At 51.7% G+C, this 26,019-nt stretch overlaps 1 protein-coding gene across 3 annotated transcripts in view; it reads left to right on the forward strand.

Annotated features, from left to right (window-relative positions):
• CAPRIN1 (cell cycle associated protein 1) overlaps window positions 1-26,019 on the forward strand; it is a 159,506-nt gene that overhangs the window by 87,778 nt on the left and 45,709 nt on the right. For all 3 annotated transcript variants that reach the window (XM_063946260.1, XM_063946259.1, XM_063946261.1), the window contains exons 9-11: window positions 18,809-18,892; window positions 24,728-24,886; window positions 24,979-25,087. In XM_063946260.1, the coding sequence (XP_063802330.1) occupies window positions 18,809-18,892; window positions 24,728-24,886; window positions 24,979-25,087 (352 nt within the window). The remainder of the gene's footprint in view (window positions 1-18,808; window positions 18,893-24,727; window positions 24,887-24,978; window positions 25,088-26,019) is intronic.

Below are 26,019 nucleotides of genomic sequence, written 5' to 3' on the forward strand. Positions count from 1 at the left end.
ACACTATGGTTTTGTGCGGATACAGATAGCGCTGTGGCGACACTATGGTTTTGTGCGGATACAGATGGCGCTGTGGCGACACTGTGGTTTTGTGCGGATACAGATGGCGCTGTGGCGACACTGGTTTTGTGCGGATACAGATGGCGCTGTGGCGACACTATGGTTTTGTGCGGATACAGATGGCGCTGTGGCGACACTATGGTTTTGTGCGGATACAGATGGCGCTGTGGCGACACTATAGTTTTGTGCGGATACAGATAGCGCTGTGGCGACACTGTGGTTTTGTGCGGATACACTATGGTTTTGTGCGGATACAGATGGCGCTGTGGCGACACTATAGTTTTGTGCGGATACAGATAGCGCTGTGGCGACACTGTGGTTTTGTGCGGATACACTATGGTTTTGTGCGGATACAGATGGCGCTGTGGTGACACTATGGTTTTGTGCGGATACAGATGGCGCTGTGGCGACACTATGGTTTTGTGCGGATACAGATAGCGCTGTGGCGACACTATGGTTTTGTGCGGATACAGATGGCGCTGTGGCGACACTGTGGTTTTGTGCGGATACAGATGGCGCTGTGGCGACACTGTGGTTTTGTGCGGATACAGATGGCGCTGTGGCGACACTATGGTTTTGTGCGGATACAGATAGCGCTGTGGCGACACTATGGTTTTGTGCGGATACAGATGGCGCTGTGGCGACACTATAGTTTTGTGCGGATACAGATAGCGCTGTGGCGACACTGTGGTTTTGTGCGGATACACTATGGTTTTGTGCGGATACAGATGGCGCTGTGGCGACACTATAGTTTTGTGCGGATACAGATAGCGCTGTGGCGACACTGTGGTTTTGTGCGGATACACTATGGTTTTGTGCGGATACAGATGGCGCTGTGGTGACACTGTGGTTTTGTGCGGATACAGATAGCGCTGTGGTGACACTGGTTTTGTGCGGATACAAATGGAGCTGTGGTGACACTATGGTTTTGTGCGGATACACTATGGTTTTGTGCGGATACAGATGGCGCTGTGGTGACATTGTGGTTTTGTGCGGATACAGATAGCGCTGTGGCGACACTGTGGTTTTGTGCGGATACAGATAGCGCTGTGGTGACACTGGTTTTGTGCGGATACAGATAGCGCTGTGGCGACACTATGGTTTTGTGCGGATACAGATGGAGCTGTGGTGACACTATGGTTTTGTGCGGATACACTATGGTTTTGTGCGGATACAGATGGCGCTGTGGCGACACTGTGGTTTTGTGCGGATACAGATGGCGCTGTGGTGACACTGGTTTTCTGCGGATACAGATAGCGCTGTGGTGACACTAGTTTTGTGCGGATACAGATAGCGCTGTGGCGACACTGTGGTTTTGTGCGGATACAGATGGCGCTGTGGTGACACTGGTTTTGTGCGGATACAGATAGCGCTGTGGCGACACTGTGGTTTTGTGCGGATACAGATAGCGCTGTGGCGACACTGTGGTTTTGTGCGGATACAGATAGCGCTGTGGTGACACTGGTTTTGTGCGGATACAGATGGCGCTGTGGTGACACTGGTTTTGTGCGGATACAGATAGCGCTGTGGCGACACTGGTTTTGTGCGGATACAGATAGCGCTGTGGTGACACTATGGTTTTGTGCGGATACACTATGGTTTTGTGCGGATACAGATGGCGCTGTGGTGACATTGTGGTTTTGTGCGGATACAGATGGCGCTGTGGCGACACTGGTTTTGTGCGGATACAGATGGCGCTGTGGCGACACTGTGGTTTTGTGCGGATACAGATGGCGCTGTGGTGACACTGGTTTTGTGCGGATACAGATAGCGCTGTGGTGACACTGGTTTTGTGCGGATACACTATGGTTTTGTGCGGATACAGATGGCGCTGTGGTGACATTGTGGTTTTGTGCAGATACAGATGGCGCTGTGGCGACATTGTGGTTTTGTGCAGATACAGATGGCGCTGTGCGACACTATGGTTTTGTGCGGATACAGATAGCGCTGTGGCGACACTATGGTTTTGTGCGGATACAGATGGCGCTGTGGCGACACTGGTTTTGTTGCGGATACAGATGGCGCCTGTGGCGACACTGTGGTTTTGTGCGGATACACTATGGTTTTGTGCGGATACAGATGGCGCTGTGCGGACACTGTGGTTTTTTGTGCGGATACAGATGGCGCTGTGGCGAAAACTGTGGTTTTGTGCGGATACAGATGGCGCTGTCGGCGACACTGTGGTTTTGTGCGTATACAGATAGCGCTGTGGGCGACACTGGTTTTGTGCGGATACAGATAGCGCTGTGGCGACACTGTGGTTTTGTGCGGATACAGATGGCGCTGTGGCGACACTGTGGTTTTGTGCGGATACAGATGGCGCTGTGGCGACACTGTGGGTTTTGTGCGGATACAGATAGCGCTGTGGCGACACTGTGGTTTTGTGCGGATACAGATGGCGCTTGTGGCGACACTATGGTTTTTGTGCGGATACAGATGGCGCTGTGGCGACACTATGGTTTTGTGCGGATACAGATGGCGCTGTGGCGACACTATGTTTTGTGCGGATACAGATAGCGCTGTGGCGACACTGTGGTTTTGTGCGGATACACTATGGTTTTGTGCGGATACAGATGGCGCTGTGGTGACACTGTGGTTTTGTGCGGATACAGATAGCGCTGTGGCGACACTATGGTTTTGTGCGGATACAGATGGCGCTGTGGTGACACTGTGGTTTGTGCGGATACAGATAGCGCTGTGGTGGACACTGGTTTTGTGCGGATACTGATAGCGCTGTGGCGACACTATGGTTTTTGTGCGGATACAGATGGAGCTTTGGTGACACTATGGTTTTGTGCGGATACACTATGGTTTTGTGCGGATACAGATGGCGCTGTGGTGACATTGTGGTTTTGTGCGGATACAGATGGCGCTGTGGCGACACTATGGTTTTGTGCGGATACAGATAGCGCTGTGGCGAAACACTGTGGTTTTGTGCGGATACAGATGGCGCTAAGGCGACACTATGGTTTTGTGCGGATACAGATAGCGCTGTCGCGACACTATGGTTTTGTGCGGATACAGATGGCGCTGTGGCGACACTGTGGTTTTGTGCGGATACAGATAGCGCTGTGGCGACACTGGTTTTGTGCGGATACAGATGGCGCTGTGGCGACACTGTGGTTTTGTGCGGATACAGATGGCGCTGTGGTGACACTGGTTTTGTGCGGATACAGATAGCGCTGTGGTGACACTGTAGTTTTGTGCGGATACAGATAGCGCTGTGGCGACACTGTGGTTTTGTGCGGATACAGATGGCGCTGTGGTGACACTATGGTTTTGTGCGGATACAGATGGCGCGTGTGGTGACACTGGTTTTGTGCGGATACAGATGGCGCCTGTGTGACACTGGTTTTGTGCGGATACAGATATCGCTGTGGCGACACTGGTTTGTGTCGGATACAGATAGCGCTGTGGTGACACTATGGTTTTGTGCGGATACACTATGGTTTTGTGCGGATCCAGATGGCGCTGTGGTGACATTGTGGTTTTGTGCGGATACAGATGGCGCTGTGGCGACACTGGTTTTGTGCGGATACAGATGGCGCTGTGGCGACACTGTGGTTTTGTGCGGATACAGATGGCGCTGTGGGTGACACTGGTTTTGTGCGGATACAGATAGCGCTGTGGTGACACTATGGTTTTGTGCGGATACAGATGGCGCTGTGGCGACACTATGGTTTTGGCGGATACAGATGGCGCTGTGGCGACACTATGGTTTTGTGCGGATACAGATGGCGCTGTGGCGACACTGTGGTTTTGTGCGGATACAGATGGCGCTGTGGCGACACTGTGGGTTTTGTGCGGATACAGATGGCGCTGTGGTGACACTGTGGTTTTGTGCGGATACACTATGGTTTTGTGCGGATACACTATGGTTTTGTGCGGGATACAGATAGCGCTGTGGCGACACTGTGGTTTTGTGCGGATACAGATAGCGCTTGTGGCGACACTGTTTTGTGCGGATACAGATGGCGCTGTGGCGGACACTGTGGTTTTGTGCGGATACAGATGGCCGCTGTGGTGACACTGGTTTTGTGCGGATACAGATAGCGCTGTGGTGACACTGTAGTTTTGTGCGGATACAGATAGCGCTGTGGCGACACTGTGATTTTGTGCGGATACACTACTGGTTTTGTGCGGATACAGATGGCGCTGTGGTGACATTGTGGTTTTGTGCGGATACAGATGGCGCTGTGGCGACACTATGGTTTTGTGCGGATACAGATAGCGCTGTGGCGACACTGTGGTTTTGTGCGGATACAGATGGCGCTGTGGCGACACTATGGTTTTGTGCGGATACAGATAGCGCTGTGGCGACACTATGGTTTTTGTGCGGATACAGATGGCGCTTGTGGCGACACTATGGTTTCTGTGCGGATACAGATGGCGCTGTGGCGACACTGTGGTTTTGTGCGGATACAGATGGCGCTGTGGCGACACTATGGGTTTTTGTGCGGATACAGATAGCGCTGTGGCGACACTATGGTTTTGTGCGGATACAGATAGCGCTGTGGCGACACTGTGGTTTTGTGCGGATACACTATGGTTTTGTGCGGATACAGATGGCGCTGTGGTGACACTGTGGTTTTGTGCGGATACAGATAGCGCTGTGGCGACACTATGGTTTTGTGCGGATACAGATGGAGCTGTGGTGACACTATGGTTTTGTGCGGATACACTATGGTTTTGTGCGGATACAGATGGCGCTGTGGTGACATTGTGGTTTTGTGCGGATACAGATAGCGCTGTGGCGACACTGTGGTTTTGTGCGGATACAGATAGCGCTGTGGTGACACTGGTTTTGTGCGGATACAGATAGCGCTGTGGCGACACTATGGTTTTGTGCGGATACAGATGGAGCTGTGGTGACACTATGGTTTTGTGCGGATACACTATGGTTTTGTGCGGATACAGATGGCGCTGTGGCGACACTGTGGTTTTGTGCGGATACAGATGGCGCTGTGGTGACACTGGTTTCTGCGGATACAGATAGCGCTGTGGTGACACTGTAGTTTTGTGCGGATACAGATAGCGCTGTGGCGACACTGTGGTTTTGTGCGGATACAGATGGCGCTGTGGTGACACTGGTTTTGTGCGGATACAGATAGCGCTGTGGCGACACTGTGGTTTTGTGCGGATACAGATAGCGCTGTGGCGACACTGTGGTTTTGTGCGGATACACTATGGTTTTGTGCGGATACAGATGGCGCTGTGGTGACACTGTGGTTTTGTGCGGATACAGATATCGCTGTGGTGACATTGTGGTTTTGTGCGGATACAGATAGCGCTGTGGCGACACTGTGGTTTTGTGCGGATACAGATAGCGCTGTGGTGACACTGGTTTTGTGCGGATACAGATAGCGCTGTGGCGACACTATGGTTTTGTGCGGATACAGATGGAGCTGTGGTGACACTATGGTTTTGTGCGGATACACTATGGTTTTGTGCGGATACAGATGGCGCTGTGGCGACACTGTGGTTTTCTGCGGATACAGATAGCGCTGTGGTGACACTAGTTTTGTGCGGATACAGATAGCGCTGTGGCGACACTGTGGTTTTGTGCGGATACAGATGGCGCTGTGGTGACACTGGTTTTGTGCGGATACAGATAGCGCTGTGGCGACACTGTGGTTTTGTGCGGATACAGATAGCGCTGTGGCGACACTGTGGTTTTGTGCGGATACAGATAGCGCTGTGGTGACACTGGTTTTGTGCGGATACAGATGGCGCTGTGGTGACACTGGTTTTGTGCGGATACAGATGGCGCTGTGGTGACACTGGTTTTGTGCGGATACAGATAGCGCTGTGGCGACACTGTGGTTTTGTGCGGATACAGATAGCGCTGTGGTGACACTATGGTTTTGTGCGGATACACTATGGTTTTGTGCGGATACAGATGGCGCTGTGTGGTGACATTGTGGTTTTGTGCGGATACAGATGCGCTGTGGCGACACTGGTTTTTGTGCGGATACAGATGGCGCTGTGGCGACACTGTGGTTTTGTGCGGATACAGATGGCGCTGTGGTGACACTGGTTTTGTGCGGATACAGATAGCGCTGTGGTGACACTGGTTTTGTGCGGATACACTATGGTTTTTGTGCGGATACAGATGGCGCTGTGGTGACATTGTGGTTTTGTGCAGATACAGATGGCGCTGTGGCGACACTATGGTTTTGTGCGGATACAGATGGCGGCTGTGGCGACACTATGGTTTTGTGCGGATACAGATAGCGCTGTGGCGACACTGGTTTTGTGCGGATACAGATGGCGCTGTGGCGACACTGTGGTTTTGTGCGGATACACTATGGTTTTGTGCGGATACAGATGGCGCTGTGGCGACACTGTGGTTTTGTGCGGATACAGATGGCGCTGTGGCGAAACTGTGGTTTTGTGCGGATACAGATGGCGCTGTGGCGACACTGTGGTTTTGTGCGTATACAGATAGCGCTGTGGCGACACTGGTTTTGTGCGGATACAGATAGCGCTGTGGCGACACTGTGGTTTTGTGCGGATACAGATGGCGCTGTGGCGACACTGTGGTTTTGTGCGGATACACTATGGTTTTGTGTGGATACACATGGCGCTGTGGTGACATTGTGGTTTTGTGCAGATACAGATGGCGCTGTGGCGACACTGTGGTTTTGTGCGGATACAGATGGCGCTGTGGCGACACTGTGAGGTTTTGTGCGGACTACAGATGGCGATGTGGCGACACTGTGGTTTTTGTGCGGATACAGATGGCGCTGTGGCGACACTATGGTTTTGTGCGGATACAGATGGCGCTGTGGCGACACTATGGTTTTGTGCGGATACAGATGGCGCTGTGGCGACACTATGGTTTTGTGCGGATACAGATAGCGCTGTGGCGACACTGTGGTTTTGTGCGGATACACTATGGTTTTGTGCGGATACAGATGGCGCTGTGGCGACACTGTGGTTTTGTGCGGATACAGATAGCGCTGTGGCGACACTATGGTTTTGTGCGGATACAGATGGCGCTGTGGTGACACTGTGTTTTGTGCGGATACAGATAGCGCTGTGGTGACACTGGTTTTGTGCGGATACTGATAGCGCTGTGGCGACACTATGGTTTTGTGCGGATACAGATGGAGCTGTGGTGACACTATGGTTTTGTGCGGATACACTATGGTTTTGTGCGGATACAGATGGCGCTGTGGTGACATTGTGGTTTTGTGCGGATACAGATGGCGCTGTGGCGACACTATGGTTTTGTGCGGATACAGATAGCGCTGTGGCGAAACACTGTGGTTTTGTGCGGATACAGATGGCGCTAAGGCGACACTATGGTTTTGTGCGGATACAGATAGCGCTGTGGCGACACTATGGTTTTGTGCGGATACAGATGGCGCTGTGGCGACACTGTGGTTTTGTGCGGATACAGATAGCGCTGTGGCGACACTGGTTTTGTGCGGATACAGATGGCGCTGTGGCGACACTGTGGTTTTGTGCGGATACAGATGGCGCTGTGGTGACACTGGTTTTGTGCGGATACAGATAGCGCTGTGGTGACACTGTAGTTTTGTGCGGATACAGATAGCGCTGTGGCTGACACTGTGGTTTTGTGCGGATACAGATGGCGCTGTGGTGACACTATGGTTTTGTGCGGATACAGATGGCGCTGTGGTGACACTGGTTTTGTGCGGATACAGATGGCGCTGTGGTGACACTGGTTTTGTGCGGATACAGATATCGCTGTGGCGACACTGGTTTTGTGCGGATACAGATAGCGCTGTGGTGACACTATGGTTTTGTGCGGATACACTATGGTTTTGTGCGGATACAGATGGCGCTGTGGTGACATTGTGGTTTTGTGCGGATACAGATGGCGCTGTGGCGACACTGGTTTTGTGCGGATACAGATGGCGCTGTGGCGACACTGTGGTTTTGTGCGGATACAGATGGCGCTGTGGTGACACTGGTTTTGTGCGGATACAGATAGCGCTGTGGTGACACTATGGTTTTGTGCGGATACAGATGGCGCTGTGGCGACACTATGGTTGTGGCGGATACAGATGGCGCTGTGGCGACACTATGGTTTTGTGCGGATACAGATGGCGCTGTGGCGACACTGTGGTTTTGTGCGGATACAGATGGCGCTGTGGCGACACTGTGGGTTTTGTGCGGATACAGATGGCGCTGTGGTGACACTGTGGTTTTGTGCGGATACACTATGGTTTTGTGCGGATACACTATGGTTTTGTGCGGATACAGATGGCGCTGTGGCGACACTATGGTTTTGTGCGGATACAGATAGCGCTGTGGCGACACTGTGGTTTTGTGCGGATACAGATAGCGCTGTGGCGACACTGGTTTTGTGCGGATACAGATGGCGCTGTGGCGACACTGGTTTTGTGCGGATACAGATGGCGCTGTGGCGACACTGTGGTTTTGTGCGGATACAGATGGCGCTGTGGCGACACTATGGTTTTGTGCGGATACAGATGGCGCTGTGGCGACACTATAGTTTTGTGCGGATACAGATAGCGCTGTGGCGACACTGTGGTTTTGTGCGGATACACTATGGTTTTGTGCGGATACAGATGGCGCTGTGGCGACACTATAGTTTTGTGCGGATACAGATAGCGCTGTGGCGACACTGTGGTTTTGTGCGGATACACTATGGTTTTGTGCGGATACAGATGGCGCTGTGGTGACACTGTGGTTTTGTGCGGATACAGATAGCGCTGTGGTGACACTGGTTTTGTGCGGATACAGATAGCGCTGTGGCGACACTATGGTTTTGTGCGGATACAGATGGAGCTGTGGTGACACTATGGTTTTGTGCGGATACACTATGGTTTTGTGCGGATACAGATGGCGCTGTGGTGACATTGTGGTTTTGTGCGGATACAGATAGCGCTGTGGCGACACTGTGGTTTTGTGCGGATACAGATAGCGCTGTGGTGACACTGGTTTTGTGCGGATACAGATAGCGCTGTGGCGACACTATGGTTTTGTGCGGATACAGATGGAGCTGTGGTGACACTATGGTTTTGTGCGGATACACTATGGTTTTGTGCGGATACAGATGGCGCTGTGGCGACACTGTGGTTTTGTGCGGATACAGATGGCGCTGTGGTGACACTGGTTTTGTGCGGATACAGATAGCGCTGTGGTGACACTGTAGTTTTGTGCGGATACAGATAGCGCTGTGGCGACACTGTGGTTTTGTGCGGATACAGATGGCGCTGTGGTGACACTGGTTTTGTGCGGATACAGATAGCGCTGTGGCGACACTGTGGTTTTGTGCGGATACAGATAGCGCTGTGGCGACACTGTTGTTTTGTGCGGATACAGATGGCGCTGTGGTGACACTGGTTTTGTGCGGATACAGATAGCGCTGTGGCGACGCTGTGGTTTTGTGCGGATACAGATAGCGCTGTGGTGACACTATGGTTTTGTGCGGATACACTATGGTTTTGTGCGGATACAGATGGCGCTGTGGTGACATTGTGGTTTTGTGCGGATACAGATGGCGCTGTGGCGACACTGGTTTTGTGCGGATACAGATGGCGCTGTGGCGACACTGTGGTTTTGTGCGGATACAGATGGCGCTGTGGTGACACTGTAGTTTTGTGCGGATACAGATAGCGCTGTGGCGACACTGTGGTTTTGTGCGGATACAGATGGCGCTGTGGTGACACTGGTTTTGTGCGGATACAGATAGCGCTGTGGCGACACTGTGGTTTTGTGCGGATACAGATAGCGCTGTGGCGACACTGGTTTTGTGCGGATACAGATGGCGCTGTGGTGACACTGGTTTTGTGCGGATACAGATAGCGCTGTGGCGACACTGTGGTTTTGTGCGGATACAGATAGCGCTGTGGTGACACTATGGTTTTGTGCGGATACACTATGGTTTTGTGCGGATACAGATGGCGCTGTGGTGACATTGTGGTTTTGTGCGGATACAGATGGCGCTGTGGCGACACTGGTTTTGTGCGGATACAGATGGCGCTGTGGCGACACTGTGGTTTTGTGCGGATACAGATGGCGCTGTGGTGACACTGGTTTTGTGCGGATACAGATAGCGCTGTGGTGACACTGGTTTTGTGCGGATACACTATGGTTTTGTGCGGATACAGATGGCGCTGTGGTGACATTGTGGTTTTGTGCAGATACAGATGGCGCTGTGGCGACACTATGGTTTTGTGCGGATACAGATAGCGCTGTGGCGACACTATGGTTTTGTGCGGATACAGATGGCGCTGTGGCGACACTATGGTTTTGTGCGGATACAGATGGCGCTGTGGCGACACTATGGTTTTGTGCGTATACAGATGGCGCTGTGGCGACACTGTGGTTTTGTGCGGATACAGATGGCGCTGTGGCGACACTGTGGTTTTGTGCGGATACAGATGGCGCTGTGGCGACACTGTGGTTTTGTGCGGATACAGATGGCGCTGTGGCGAAACTGTGGTTTTGTGCGGATACAGATGGCGCTGTGGCGACACTGTGGTTTTGTGCGGATACAGATAGCGCTGTGGCGACACTGGTTTTGTGCGGATACAGATGGCGCTGTGGCGACACTGTGGTTTTGTGCGGATACACTATGGTTTTGTGCGGATACAGATGGCGCTGTGGTGACATTGTGGTTTTGTGCGGATACAGATGGCGCTGTGGTGACATTGTGGTTTTGTGCGGATACAGATGGCGCTGTGGCGACACTATGGTTTTGTGTGGATACAGATGGCGCTGTGGCGACACTGGTTTTGTGCGGATACAGATAGTGCTGTGGCGACACTCTGGTTTTGTGCGGATACAGATGGCGCTGTGGCGACACTGTGGTTTTGTGCGGATACAGATTGCGCTGTGGTGACATTGTGGTTTTGTGCGGATACAGATGGCGCTGTGGTGACATTGTGGTTTTGTGCGGATACAGATGGCGCTGTGGCGACACTATGGTTTTGTGCGGATACAGATGGCGCTGTGGCGACACTATGATTTTGGCGGATACAGATGGCGCTGTGGCGACACTATGGTTTTGTGCGGATACAGATGGCGCTGTGGCGACACTGTGGTTTTGTGCGGATACAGATGGCGCTGTGGCGAAACTGTGGTTTTGTGCGGATACAGATGGCGCTGTGGCGACACTGTGGTTTTGTGCGGATACAGATAGCGCTGTGGCGACACTGGTTTTGTGCGGATACAGATAGCGCGGTGGCGACACTGTGGTTTTGTGCGGATACACTATGGTTTTGTGTGGATACACATGGCGCTGTGGTGACATTGTGGTTTTGTGCAGATACAGATGGCGCTGTGGCGACACTGTGGTTTTGTGCGGATACAGATGGCGCTGTGGCGACACTGTGGGTTTTGTGCGGATACAGATGGCGCTGTGGCGACACTGGTTTTGTGCGGATACAGATGGCGCTGTGGCGACACTATGGTTTTGTGCGGATACAGATAGCGCTGTGGCGACACTATGGTTTTGTGCGGATACAGATGGCGCTGTGGCGACACTGTGGTTTTGTGCGGATACACTATGGTTTTGTGCGGATACAGATGGCGCTGTGGTGACACTGTGGTTTTGTGCGGATACAGATAGCGCTGTGGCGACACTATGGTTTTGTGCGGATACAGATGGCGCTGTGGTGACACTGTGGTTTTGTGCGGATACAGATAGCGCTGTGGTGACACTGGTTTTGTGCGGATACTGATAGCGCTGTGGCGACACTATGCTTTTGTGCGGATACAGATGGAGCTGTGGTGACACTATGGTTTTGTGCGGATACACTATGGTTTTGTGCGGATACAGATGGCGCTGTGGTGACATTGTGGTTTTGTGCGGATACAGATGGCGCTAAGGCGACACTATGGTTTTGTGCGGATACAGATAGCGCTGTGGCTACACTATGGTTTTCTGCGGATACAGATGGCGCTGTGGCGACACTGGTTTTGTGCGGATACAGATAGCGCTGTGGCGACACTTTGGTTTTGTGCGGATACAGATGGCGCTTTGGCGACACTATGGTTTTGTGCGGATACAGATAGCGCTGTGGCGACACTATGGTTTTGTGCGGATACAGATGGCGCTGTGGCGACACTATGGTTTTGTGCGGATACAGATAGCGCTGTGGCGACACTGTGGTTTTGTGCGGATACACTATGGTTTTGTGCGGATACAGATGGCGCTGTGGTGACATTGTGGTTTTGTGCGGACACAGATGGCGCTGTGGCGACACTATGGTTTTGTGCGGATACAGATGGCGCTGTGGCGACACTCTGGTTTTGTGCGGATACAGATAGCGCTGTGGCGACACTGTGGTTTTGTGCGGATACAGATAGCGCTGTGGCGACACTGGTTTTGTGCGGATACACTATGGTTTTGTGCGGATACAGATGGCACTGTGGTGACATTGTGGTTTTGTGCGGATACAGATGGCGCTGTGGCGACACTATGGTTTTGTGCGGATACAGATGGCGCTGTGGCGACACTATGGTTTTGTGCGGATACAGGTAGCGCTGTGGCGACACTATGGTTTTGTGCGGATACAGATGGCGCTGTGGCGACACCATGGTTTTGTGCGGATACAGATGGCGCTGTGGTGACATTGTGGTTTTGTGCGGATACAGATGGCGCTGTGGCGACACTGGTTTTGTGCGGATACAGATAGCGCTGTGGCGACACTGTGGTTTTGTGCGGATACAGATAGCGCTGTGGCGACACTGGTTTTGTGCGGATACAGATGGCGCTGTGGCGACACTGGTTTTGTGCGGATACAGATAGCGCTGTGGTGACACTAGTTTTGTGCGGATACAGATAGCGCTGTGGCGACACTGTGGTTTTGTGCGGATACACTATGGTTTTGTGCGGATACAGATGGCGCTGTGGTGACATTGTGGTTTTGTGCGGATACAGATGGCGCTGTGGCGACACTATGGTTTTGTGCGGATACAGATAGCGCTGTGGCGACACTGTGGTTTTGTGCGGATACAGATGGCGCTGTGGTGACACTGGTTTTGTGCGGATACAGATAGCGCTGTGGCGACACTGTGGTTTTGCGCGGATACAGATGGCGCTGTGGTGACACTATGGTTTTATGCGGATACAGATGGCGCTGTGGTGACACTGGTTTTGTGCGGATACAGATAGCGCTGTGGCGACACTGTGGTTTTGTGCGGATACAGATAGCGCTGTGGTGACACTGGTTTTGTGCGGATACAGATAGCACTGTGGTGACACTGGTTTTGTGCGGATACAGATGGCGCTGTGGTGACACTGGTTTTGTGCGGATACAGATAGCGCTGTGGTGACACTATGGTTTTGTGCGGATACACTATGGTTTTGTGCGGATACAGATGGCGCTGTGGTGACTTTGTGGTTTTGTGCGGATACAGATGGCGCTGTGGCGACACTGGTTTTGTGCGGATACAGATGGCGCTGTGGCGACACTGTGGTTTTGTGCGGATACAGATAGCGCTGTGGTGACACTGGTTTTGTGCGGATACAGATAGCGCTGTGGTGACACTGGTTTTGTGCGGATACTGATAGCGCTGTGGCGACACTATGGTTTTGTGCGGATACAGATGGCGCTGTGGTGACACTGGTTTTGTGCGGATACTGATAGCGCTGTGGCGACACTATGGTTTTGTGCGGATACAGATAGCGCTGTGGTGACACTGGTTTTGTGCGGATACAGATAGCGCTGTGGTGACACTGTGGTTTTGTGCGGATACAGATAGCGCTGTGGCGACACTATGGTTTTGTGCGGATACAGATGGCGCTGTGGTGACACTGGTTTTGTGCGGATACTGATAGCGCTGTGGCGACACTATGGTTTTGTGCGGATACAGATGGAGCTGTGGTGACACTATGGTTTTGTGCGGATACACTATGGTTTTGTGCGGATACAGATGGCGCTGTGGTGACATTGTGGTTTTGTGCGGATACAGATGGCGCTGTGGCGACACTATGGTTTTGTGCGGATACAGATAGCGCTGTGGCGACACTGTGGTTTTGTGCGGATACAGATAGCGCTGTGGCGACACTGGTTTTGTGCGGATACAGATGGCGCTGTGGCGACACTGTGGTTTTGTGCGGATACAGATGGCGCTGTGGTGACACTGGTTTTGTGCGGATACAGATAGCGCTGTGGTGACACTGTAGTTTTGTGCTGATACAGATAGCGCTGTGGCGACACTGTGGTTTTGTGCGGATACACTATGGTTTTGTGCGGATACAGATGGCGCTGTGGTGACATTGTGGTTTTGTGCAGATACAGATGGCGCTGTGGCGACACTATGGTTTTGTGCGGATACAGATAGCGCTGTGGCGACACTATGGTTTTGTGCGGATACAGATGGCGCTGTGGCGACACTATGGTTTTGTGCGGATACAGATGGCGCTGTGGCGACACTATGGTTTTGTGCGGATACAGATGGCGCTGTGGCGACACTGTGGTTTTGTGCGGATACAGATGGCGCTGTGGCGACACTGTGGTTTTGTGCGGATACAGATGGCGCTGTGGCGACACTGTGGTTTTGTGCGGATACAGATGGCGCTGTGGCGACACTGTGGTTTTGTGCGGATACAGATGGCGCTGTGGCGAAACTGTGGTTTTGTGCGGATACAGATAGCGCTGTGGCGACACTGGTTTTGTGCGGATACAGATGGCGCTGTGGCGACACTGTGGTTTTGTGCGGATACAGATGGCGCTGTGGTGACACTGGTTTTGTGCGGATACAGATAGCTCTGTGGTGACACTGTAGTTTTGTGCGGATACAGATAGCGCTGTGGCGACACTGTGGTTTTGTGCGGATACACTATGGTTTTGTGCGGATACAGATGGCGCTGTGGTGACATTGTGGTTTTGTGCGGATACAGATGGCGCTGTGGCGACACTATGGTTTTGTGCGGATACAGATGGCGCTGTGGCGACACTGTGGTTTTGTGCGGATACAGATAGCGCTGTGGCAACACTGTGGTTTTGTGCGGATACAGATAGCGCTGTGGCGACACTGGTTTTGTGCGGATACAGATAGCGCTGTGGCGACACTGTGGTTTTGTGCGGATACAGATGGCGCTGTGGTGACATTGTGGTTTTGTGCGGATACAGATAGCGCTGTGGCGACACTGTGGTTTTGTGCGGATACAGATAGCGCTGTGGCGACACTGTGGTTTTGTGCGGATACACTATGGTTTTGTGCGGATACAGATGGCGCTGTGGTGACACTATGGTTTTGTGCGGATACAGATGGCGCTGTGGTGACACTATGGTTTTGTGCGGATACAGATGGAGCTGTGGTGACACTATGGTTTTGTGCGGATACACTATGGTTTTGTGCGGATACAGATGGCGCTGTGGTGACATTGTGGTTTTGTGCGGATACAGATGGCGCTGTGGCGACACTATGGTTTTGTGCGGATACAGATAGCGCTGTGGCGACACTGTGGTTTTGTGCGGATACAGATGGCGCTGTGGCGACACTGGTTTTGTGCGGATACAGATGGCGCTGTGGCGACACTGTGGTTTTGTGCGGATACAGATAGCGCTGTGGCGACATTGTGGTTTTGTGCGGATACAGATAGCGCTGTGGCGACACTGGTTTTGTGCGGATACAGATGGCGCTGTGGTGACACTGGTTTTGTGTGGATACAGATAGCTCTGTGGTGACACTGTAGTTTTGTGCGGATACAGATAGCGCTGTGGCGACACTGTGGTTTTGTGCGGATACACTATGGTTTTGTGCGGATACAGATAGCGCTGTGGCGACACTGTGGTTTTGTGCGGATACACTATGGTTTTGTGCGGATACAGATAGCGCTGTGGCGACACTGGTTTTGTGCGGATACAGATAGCGCTGTGGCGACACTGGTTTTGTGCGGATACAGATGGCGCTGTGGTGACACTGGTTTTGTGTGGATACAGATAGCTCTGTGGTGACACTGTAGTTTTGTGTGGATACAGATAGCGCTGTGGCGACACTGTGGTTTTGTGCGGATACAGATAGCGCTGTGGCGACACTGTGGTTTTGTGCGGATACAGATGGCGCTGTGGCGACACTGGTTTTGTGCGGATACAGATAGCGCTGTGGCGACACTGGTTTTGTGCGGATACAGATGGCGCTGTGGCGACACTGTGGTTTTGTGCGGATACAGATAGCGCTGTGGCGACACTATGGTTTTGTGCGGATACAGATAGCGCTGTGGCGACACTGTGGTTTTGTGCGGATACAGATAGCGCTGTGGCGACACTATGGTTTTGTGCGGATACAGATGGCGCTGTGGTGACACTGTGGTTTTGTGCGGATACAGATGGCGCTGTGGCGACACTATTGTTTTGTGCGGATACAGATAGCGCTGTGGTGACACTGGTTTTGTGCGGATACAGATAGCGCTGTGGTGACACTGGTTTTGTGCGGATACAGATAGCGCTGTGGCGACACTGTGGTTTTGTGCGGATACAGATAGCGCTGTGGCGACACTGTGGTTTTGTGCGGATACAGATGGCGCTGTGGCGACACTATGGTTTTGTGCGGATGCTGATGGCGCTGTGGCGACTCTGTGGTTTTGTGCGGATACAGATGGCGCTGTGGCGACACTGTGGTTTTGTGCGGATACAGATGGCGCTGTGGCGACACTGTGGTTTTGTGCGGATACAGAAGGCGCTGTGGCGACACTATGGTTTTGTGCGGATACAGATAGCGCTGTGGCGACTCTGTGGTTTTGTGCGGATACAGATGGCGCTGTGGCGACACTGGTTTTGTGCGGATACAGATGGCGCTGTGGCGACACTATGGTTTTGTGCGGATACAGATAGCGCTGTGGTGACACTGGTTTTGTGCGGATACAGATAGCGCTGTGGTGACACTGGTTTTGTGCGGATACAGATAGCGCTGTGGTGACACTGTGGTTTTGTGCGGATACAGATGGCGCTGTGGCGACACTATGGTTTTGTGCGGATACAGATAGCGCTGTGGCGACACTATGGTTTTGTGCGGATACAGATGGCGCTGTGGTGACACACTGGTTTTGTGCGGATACAGATGGCGCTGTGGCGACACTATGGTTTTGTGCGGATACAGATAGCGCTGTGGTGACACTGGTTTTGTGCGGATACAGATAGCGCTGTGGCGACACTATGGTTTTGTGCGGATACAGATGGCGCTGTGGTGACACTGTGGTTTTGTGCGGATACAGATGGCGCTGTGGCGACACTATGGTTTTGTGCGGATACAGATAGCGCTGTGGTGACACTGGTTTTGTGCGGATACAGATAGCGCTGTGGTGACACTGGTTTTGTGCGGATACAGATGGCGCTGCCCTGCACACTGGCAGATGAGATTATTGCTTGGTGTAGCAGCTTACATGGAAAATGCCTTTTTGGCAGTCACCCCTCCTAAAGCTGCTGACGGGTGGGTTGTTCTATTTAGATGGCTCTTCTGTGTATTCCTATGTTCTGTAGCTCCCATAATGACTTTCCTTAGCGGTTGTTATGTAGAGTGATGCTGGGCCGGAGTCTGATATGTGGTAATGTAATCACAGCTGTGAATCTGTACGCAGGAAATATGCAAATGCCGCATAATGTATTGAGGCGCCCTCTGGCAGCGCCTCTGATCCGTCGATTGCATGTAGAGATGCCGCCATCGGGCGAACATTGGACTTTGAGATAACCACCTGGTCACTCAGAACGGGGCTGGAGGCATTTTGGCTGCATGCGAAGTAGCAGTCGCACGTTGTGACGTGGCCCCGAAAAAGTCGAGACGCCTGCAATTTTGCCACAACAACTTCGTTGTCACCAACAACCTATCCCTGCCTGTCAGTCACTTAGCAAATTAGTCGCGTCTGCAACAGCCATGAAAAGACCGTTCGTAGTACATGCGCGGTGCGACTTAAGATGGGTTCACGCCTAAAGATTTATCTGCCCAGTCTTTCTGGTGGGAACACAAATCTGCTAAATCTCAATCATCTGCTCCCAAACACTGGAAAACAGAAACTCGTGTTTGGATGAATTTGTTAAATCAATCTGAACGGCCATTGTGTCCAACGTCTGGGAGCAAATCGTCCATTATCATTTGCTCCCATACATTACCATGTTTGTGTTCCCACCAGACAGACAAAGCTTTAGGTGTGTACCCATACTCCGAGCGGGATGTACTAAGCGGAAAATGCGGTAAACCCCCTGTTTACCGCATTTTCCTGATGTACCATCCCCCGGCCGGCAGGTCAGAGCTGCGGCGGGGTTCGCCGAAGCCTATGGGCTTCTCTCCGCGGCGCTGTGATCGGATCCCTCCCAGCATGCTTTGCGGTCACCCTGCGCATGCGCAGACTGACTCCTGGGGCTGAATCCCGGAAGTGAGGCTGCCGCTGTGCATCACGGAGGACAGCTCTTATCGGAAGAGCTGTCCTCCGCAATGTTGATCGCATATGTAAGTACATATGCGATCAGCATCGTGGCGCAGGGCGGCGATGTACATTAGTACATCCCACCCTCAAACACGTGCGCTGTGCGACCATAATGACGCGGCTGCAGAAATACCGACATTGCGTGAATGTCTATCCCGCGGATCCTGAATAGTTCCCGTTGATGTACAATGAGTAAGTTCCGGCACGCACATTGGTATGAGACTGCACCACTGCTTTTTGGTGGTGGCTACGGCACACGGGGACTGAGACTGTTGTGTCTGTGTTGTTGCTGCTTTTACCCTCCACCCACTTAGCGAGTGAGCCACGTCACTTGTATAATTGCACACACTGACTTTGACCACTCTTGTCTTGCAGTTCGTGAACCGACAGTTCATGTCAGAAAACCAGTTCAGCAGCGAGAAGGAACAAGTAGACGAGTGGACAGTAGAAACCGTGGAAGTAAGACATTGTAAAGGTTATTGTGACTCCCCTGACAGTCTTCTCTTGTATCCGTGTCTGTGGCCCATTTGGTGTTCATGTTATCAGCGGCGCAGAACAAATCACATACTTGGTAACCAGTTCCAGGCCGGTGTATTTTTGCCTCTTGGATCGGTATTTTTTTTTTTTTTTCTCTAACGTCCTAGTAGATGCTGGGGACTCCGTAAGGACCATGGGGTATAGACGGGCTCCGCAGGAGACAAGGGGCACTTTAAGAAAGTATTTAGATTCTGGTGTGCTCTGGCTCCTCCCTCTATGTCCCTCCTCCAGTTTGAATCTGTGCCCGGACGAGCTGGGTGCTGTTCAGTGAGCTCTCCTGAGCTTGCTGTAAGAAAGTATTTTTTATGACTCCCTGCATCGTGGGACAGAGGGGAGAGAAGCAGCCCTACTCTCTGAAGATAGGTCCTGCTTCTTAGGCTACTGGACACCATTAGCTCCAGAGGGATCGTACACAGGATCTCACCCTCGTCGTCCGATCCCAGAGCCGCGCCGCCGCCCCCCTCGCAGAGCCGGAAGACAGAATCTGGGTGAGCATGAGAAGCAAGAAGACTTCGAAATCGGCGGCAGAAGACTCCGGTCTTCACTGAGGTAGCACACAGCACTGCAGCTGTGCGCCATTGCTCCCACACACACCTCACATACTCCGGTCACTGTAAGGGCGCAGGGTGGGGCGCCCTGGGCAGCAATTGGGACCTCTTTGGCAAAAGTTTAGCATATATACAGTTGGGCACTGTATATATGTATGAGCCCCCGCCAAAAATTGTACATTGAAGCGGGACAGAAGCCTGCTGCTGAGGGGGTGGGGCTTCTTCCTCAGCACTCACCAGCGCCATTTTTTCTCCACAGCTCCGCTGAGAGGAAGCTCCCCAGCCTCTCCCCTGCGGTTACACAGTAGAAGAGGGTAAAAAGAGAGGGGGGGGCACATAATTAGGCGCAAAAATCAATATAAACAGCGGCTACTGGGTTAACATTAAGTTACTGTGTTATTCCTGGGTTATAGCGCTGGGGTGTGTGCTGGCATACTCTCTCTCTGTCTCTCCAAAGGGCCTTGTGGGGGAACTGTCTTCAAAAAGAGCATCCCCTGTGTGTGTGTGGTGTGTCGGTACGCTTGTGTCGACATGTTTGACGAGGAAGGCTATGTGGAAACAGAGCGGGAGCAAATGAATGTGGTGTCTCCGCCGACGGCGCCGACACCTGATTGGATGGATATGTGGAAGGTTTTAAATGATAATGTTAATTCCTTGCATAAAAGGTTAGATAAAGCTGAAACCTTAGGACAGTCAGGGTCTCAGCCCATGCCTGATCCTATGTCGCAGAGGCCGTCAGGGTCTCAGAAGCGCCCACTATCCAAAATTGTTGACACAGATACCGACATGGATTCTGATTCCAGTGTCGATTACGATGATGCAAAGTTACAGCCAAAATTGGCTAAATCCATCCGTTATATGATTATAGCAATTAAGGATGTGTTGCACATCACAGAGGAAACCCCAGTCCCTGACAAGAGGGTTCATATGTATGGGGAAAAAAGGCAGGAGGTGACCTTTCCCCCTTCACATGAGCTAAATGAGTTATGTGAAAAAGCTTGGGAATCTCCAGATAAAAAACTGCAGATTTCCAAACGGATTCTTATGGCATATCCTTTCCCGCCAACGGACAGGTTACGCTGGGAATCCTCCCCTAGGGTGGACAAAGCTCTAACACGCTTATCCAAGAGGGTAGCCCTGCCGTCACAGGATACGGCTACCCTCAAAGATGCTGCTGATAGAAAGCAAGAGGGTACCCTGAAGTCCATTTATATACATTCAGGTACCTTACTGAGGCCAGCGATCGCGTCGGCCTGGGTGTGTAGTGCTGTAGCAGCATGGACGGACACCCTGTCTGAGGAACTTGATACCTTAGACAAGGATACTATATTGATGACCCTGGGGCATATAAAAGACGCTGTCCTATATATGAGAGATGCTCAAAGAGACATTAGCCTACTGGGTTCTAGAATAAATGCTATGTCGATTTCTGCCAGAAGGGTCCTGTGGACTCGGCAATGGACAGGTGATGCCGACTCAAAAAGGCACATGGAGGTTTTACCTTACAAGGGTGAGGAATTGTTTGGGGAGGGTCTCTCTGACCTGGTCTCCACAGCTACTGCTGGAAAGTCAAATTTTTTTGCCATATGTTTCCTCACAACCTAAGAAAGCACCGTATTACCAAATGCAGTCCTTTTGATCACAGAAAAGCAAGAAAGTCCGAGGTGCGTCCTTTCTTGGCAGGGGCAGAGGAAAGAAGCTGCACAATACAGCTAGTTCCCAGGAACAGAAGTCCTTCCCGGCTTCCACTAAATCCACCGCATGACGCTGGGGCTCCACAGGCGGAGCTAGGCCTGGTGGGGGCGCGTCTCCGAAATTTCAGCCATAAGTGGGTTCACTGGGCAATAGATATTGTGTCTCAGGGATACAAGCTGGAATTCGAAGAGATGCCCCCTCACCGATACCTCAAATCGGCCCTGCCAGCTTCCCCCCTCGAGAGGGAAATAGTGCTAACTGCAATTCACAAATTGTATCAACAGGTGGTGGTCAAGGTTCCCCTCCTTCAACAAGGAAGGGGTTATTATTCGACCATGTTTGTAGTACCGGACGGTTCGGTCAGACCCATATTGAATTTAAAATCCCTGAACATATACCTGAAAAGGTTCAAGTTCAAGATGGAATCGCTCAGAGCGGTCATCGCAAGCCTGGAGGAGGGGGATTTTATGGTGTCTCTGGACATAAAGGATGCATACCTTCATGTCCCCATTTATCCACCTCATCAGGCGTACCTCAGATTTGTGGTACAGGATTGTCATTACCAATTTCAGACGTTGCCGTTTGGCCTCTCCACGGCACCGAGAATATTTACCAAGGTAATGGCGGAAATGATGGTACTCCTGCGGAAGCAAGGGGTCACAATTATCCCATATTTGGACGATCTCCTCATAAAAGCGAGGTCAAGAGAGCAGTTGCTGATCAGCGTAGCACGTTCTCTGGAAGTGTTATGGCTACACGGCTGGATTCTAAATATTCCAAAGTCGCAGTTGATTCCTACGACTCGTCTGCCTTTCCTGGGCATGATTCTGGACACAGACCAGAAAAGGGTTTATCTCCCGATAGAGAGAGCTCAGGAACTCATGACACTGGTCAGAAACCTATTAAAACCAAAACAGGTGTCAGTGCATCACTGCACTCGAGTCCTGGGAAAGATGGTGGCATCATACGAGGCCATTCCCTTCGGCAGGTTCCATGCGAGGACCTTTCAATGGGACTTACTGGACAAATGGTCCGGATCACATCTTCAGATGCATCGGTTAATCACCCTGTCCCCTAGGGCCAGGTTGTGTCTCCTGTGGTGGCTGCAGAGTGCTCACCTTTTCGAGGGCCGCAGATTCGGCATTCAGGACTGGGTCCTGGTGACCACGGATGTAAGCCTCCGAGGGTGGGGGGGCAGTCACACAGGGAAGAAATTTCCAAGGTCTGTGGTCAAGTCAGGAGACTTGCCTTCACATCAACATCCTGGAACTAAGGGCCATATACAACGCCCTACGTCAAGCGGAGACCCTGCTTCGCGACCAACCAGTTCTGATTCAGTCAGACAACATCACCGCTGTGGCTCATGTAAACCGACAAGGCGGCACAAGGAGCAGGGTGGCAATGGCGGAAGCCACCAGAATTCTTCGCTGGGCGGAGAATCACGTAAGCGCACTGTCAGCAGTGTTCATCCCGGGAGTGGACAACTGGGAAGCAGACTTCCTCAGCAGACACGACCTCCACCCGGGAGAGTGGGGACTTCATCAGGAAGTCTTCACGCAGATTGCAAGTCGGTGTCAACTGCCACAGGTGGACATGATGGCATCCCGCCTCAACAAAAAGCTACAGCGGTATTGCGCCTGGTCAAGAGACCCTCAGGCGATAGCTGTGGACGCACTGGTGACACCGTGGGTGTTCCAGTTGGTCTATGTATTTCCTCCTCTTCCTCTCATACCCAAGGTGCTGAGAAACATAAGAAAAAGAGGAGTGAGAACAATACTCATTGTTCCGGATTGGCCACGAAGGACTTGGTATTCAGATCTGCAAGAAATGCTCACAGAGGACCCGTGGCCTCTGCCTCTAAGACAGGACTTGTTGCAACAGGGGCCCTGTCTGTTCCAAGACTTACCGCGGCTGCGTTTGACGGCATGGTGGTTGAACGCCGGATCCTAGCAGAAAAAGGCATTCCGGATGAGGTCATTCCTACGTTGATAAAGGCTAGGAAGGACGTGACGGCTCAACATTATCACCGTATATGGCGAAAATATGTTGCTTGGTGTGAGGCCAGGAATGCCCCTACGGAGGAATTCCAGCTGGGCTGTTTCCTTCACTTCCTACAGTCAGGAGTGACTTTGGGCCTAAAATTGGGTTCCATTAAGGTCCAGATTTCGGCCCTATCCATTTTCTTTCAAAAAAAATTGGCTTCTCTACCTGAAGTTCAGACGGTTGTAAAGGGAGTGCTGCATATTCAGCCTCCTTTTGTGCCTCCAGTGGCACCTTGGGATCTTAACGTGGTGTTGAGTTTCCTGAAATCCCACTGGTTTGAACCACTCAAAACGGTGGAATTGAAATATCTCACATGGAAGGTGGTCATGCTATTAGCCTTGGCTTCGGCTAGGTGTGTGTCAGAATTGGCGGCTTTGTCACATAAAAGCCCCTATCTGGTTTTCCATGCGGTAGGGCAGAATTGCGGACCCGTCCACAATTTCTGCCGAAAGTGGTTTAATCCTTTCATATAAACCAACCTATTGTGGTGCCTGTGGCTACTACTGACTTGGAGGATTCCAAATTACTTGCTGTAGTCAGGGCTTTGAAGGTTTTATGTAGCCAGAACGGCTAGGGTCAGGAAAAGAGAATCTTTGTTTATCCTGTATGCTTCCAACAAACTTGGGGCGCCTGCTTCAAAGCAAACTATTGCTCGCTGGATCTGTAATACGATTCAGCAGGCTCATTCTGCGGCTGGATTGCCGCTGCCAAAATCAGTTAAGGCCCATTCCACTAGGGAAGTGGGCTCTTCTTGGGCGGCTGCCCGAGGGGTCTCGGCATTGCAGTTGTGCCGAGCGGCTACTTGGTCGGGTTCAAACACTTTTGCAAAGTTCTACAAGTTTGATACCCTGGCTGAGGAGGACCTTGTGTTTGCTCATTCGGTGCTGCAGAGTCATCCGCACTCTCCCGCCCGTTTGGGAGCTTTGGTATAATCCCCATGGTCCTTACGGAGTCCCCAGCATCCACTAGGACGTTAGAGAAAATAAGATTTTACTTACCGGTAAATCTATTTCTCGTAGTCCGTAGTGGATGCTGGGCGCCCGTCCCAAGTGCGGACTTTCTGCAATACTTGTATATAGTTATTGCTTACATAAGGGTTATGTTATAGTTGCATCAGAGTTTATCTGATGCTCTGTGATTGTTCATACTGTTAACTGGGTATGGTTATCACAAGTTATACGGTGTGATTGGTGTGGCTGGTATGAGTCTTACCCTGGATTCCCAAAATCCTTTCCTTGTACTGTCAGCTCTTCCGGGCACAGTTTCTCTAACTGAGGTCTGGAGGAGGGACATACAGGGAGGAGCCAGAGCACACCAGAATCTAAATTCTTTCTTAAAGTGCCCATGTCTCCTGCGGAGCCCGTCTATTCCCCATGGTCCTTACGGAGTCCCCAGCATCCACTACGGAGTACGAGAAATAGATTCACCGGTGAGTAATATCTTATTTCCCCCCCCCCCCCCCCCCCCACAGGTTGTAAACTCACTCCAGCAACAGCAAGCAGCATCCCCTCCAATTCCCGAGCCCCTCGCACTAAACGCTATTCCACAAATCCAGCCTGATCCTATTGTCCGGAGGCAGAGGGTACAGGATCTGATGGCCCAAATGCAAGGTCCATACAATTTCATGCAGGTCAGTACACTGCTGCTGTTTCCATGCTGCAGAGCCTTCTGGGCTGTGGCCCAATGTTCTCTAGATCATCACATCACTGGCTGCTTTTACAGGACTCCATGTTGGACTTTGAAAACCAACCAATCGACCCAGCCATTGTATCGGCACAGCCCATGAACCCAGCTCAAAGCATGGAGCTGCCGCAGATGGTTTGCCCGCCTGGTATGTATCTGTGTGGTCAGACTCCTAAATACAGGTGTGGCTTCAGCTTTCCCTCCTGGCCAGCGATACCTGTGCTGAGTGCTGTATTTGCTGAGTGTATGAAGTGCGGTGTTAGGTGCTTTTTTGTCAGAGGAATTGGCATAAACTAGATTAACCATAACGAAGCGTGGTGCATGTTGCTCCTAAAGGAATGGTTTTGTCTTCTGCTTTTAATTTGCTAATTGTGTTCTCAGCCGTCAGGATTAGTATAGCTCAGTAAGACGTGTACTTCAAGAAAGTGTGTGGCAATTTGAGGGTAGGTGAGAATGCATAATATCTGATAAATGGATTAATATATAATATATTTTATTCTTGGTGGGTAATTCAACTACAAATTGGCTGTGCGGTGCTCTTGTTCTGTTTCTCAGACACCTTGCAGCCACCAGAATGGCGCCTCCTTCCTTCCTCCGCGTGACGTGCTCATTGGGTGCTGTAATAAGCAGGGACAGGCCTAACGATGGGTACACACTGGAGCAATGTCCTTCCAAAATGCCATTGTCGCTTACATCGTTCATTGTGCGCGCAGGATTGTGCGCTCCCGCGAACACTGGCGACAGTCACTGGGTTTGATGTGCTACACACCAAACCTAGTGCTATCGCCAACATCCTTGTTTATGCTAATGAAGCACGGAACATGAGCGCTCTGACTCTCATTAACATCCCTGCAGTGTGTACGGGCGTTCATTCCGATGTGGAAACGATTGCCCGTTGTCCCAGTGTGTACCCAGCACTAGAATTGCTGCAATTGGTCCGTCTCCTGCACACTGGCAGCCGTGTCAGAGGATGAGCGGCCCTTCATGAGTGTTGTCGGTCGGTGACTAATAAATAGCTGGATGCTGCCGCCGCTGTGTGTTACTGATGGGCCTGTGAAAGCCATCAGGTGGCTGGTTTGT

The sequence above is a fragment of the Pseudophryne corroboree genome, chromosome 11, assembly GCF_028390025.1.
Source record: "Pseudophryne corroboree isolate aPseCor3 chromosome 11, aPseCor3.hap2, whole genome shotgun sequence".
In the NCBI taxonomy this organism is placed as follows: Eukaryota; Metazoa; Chordata; class Amphibia; order Anura; family Myobatrachidae; genus Pseudophryne; species Pseudophryne corroboree.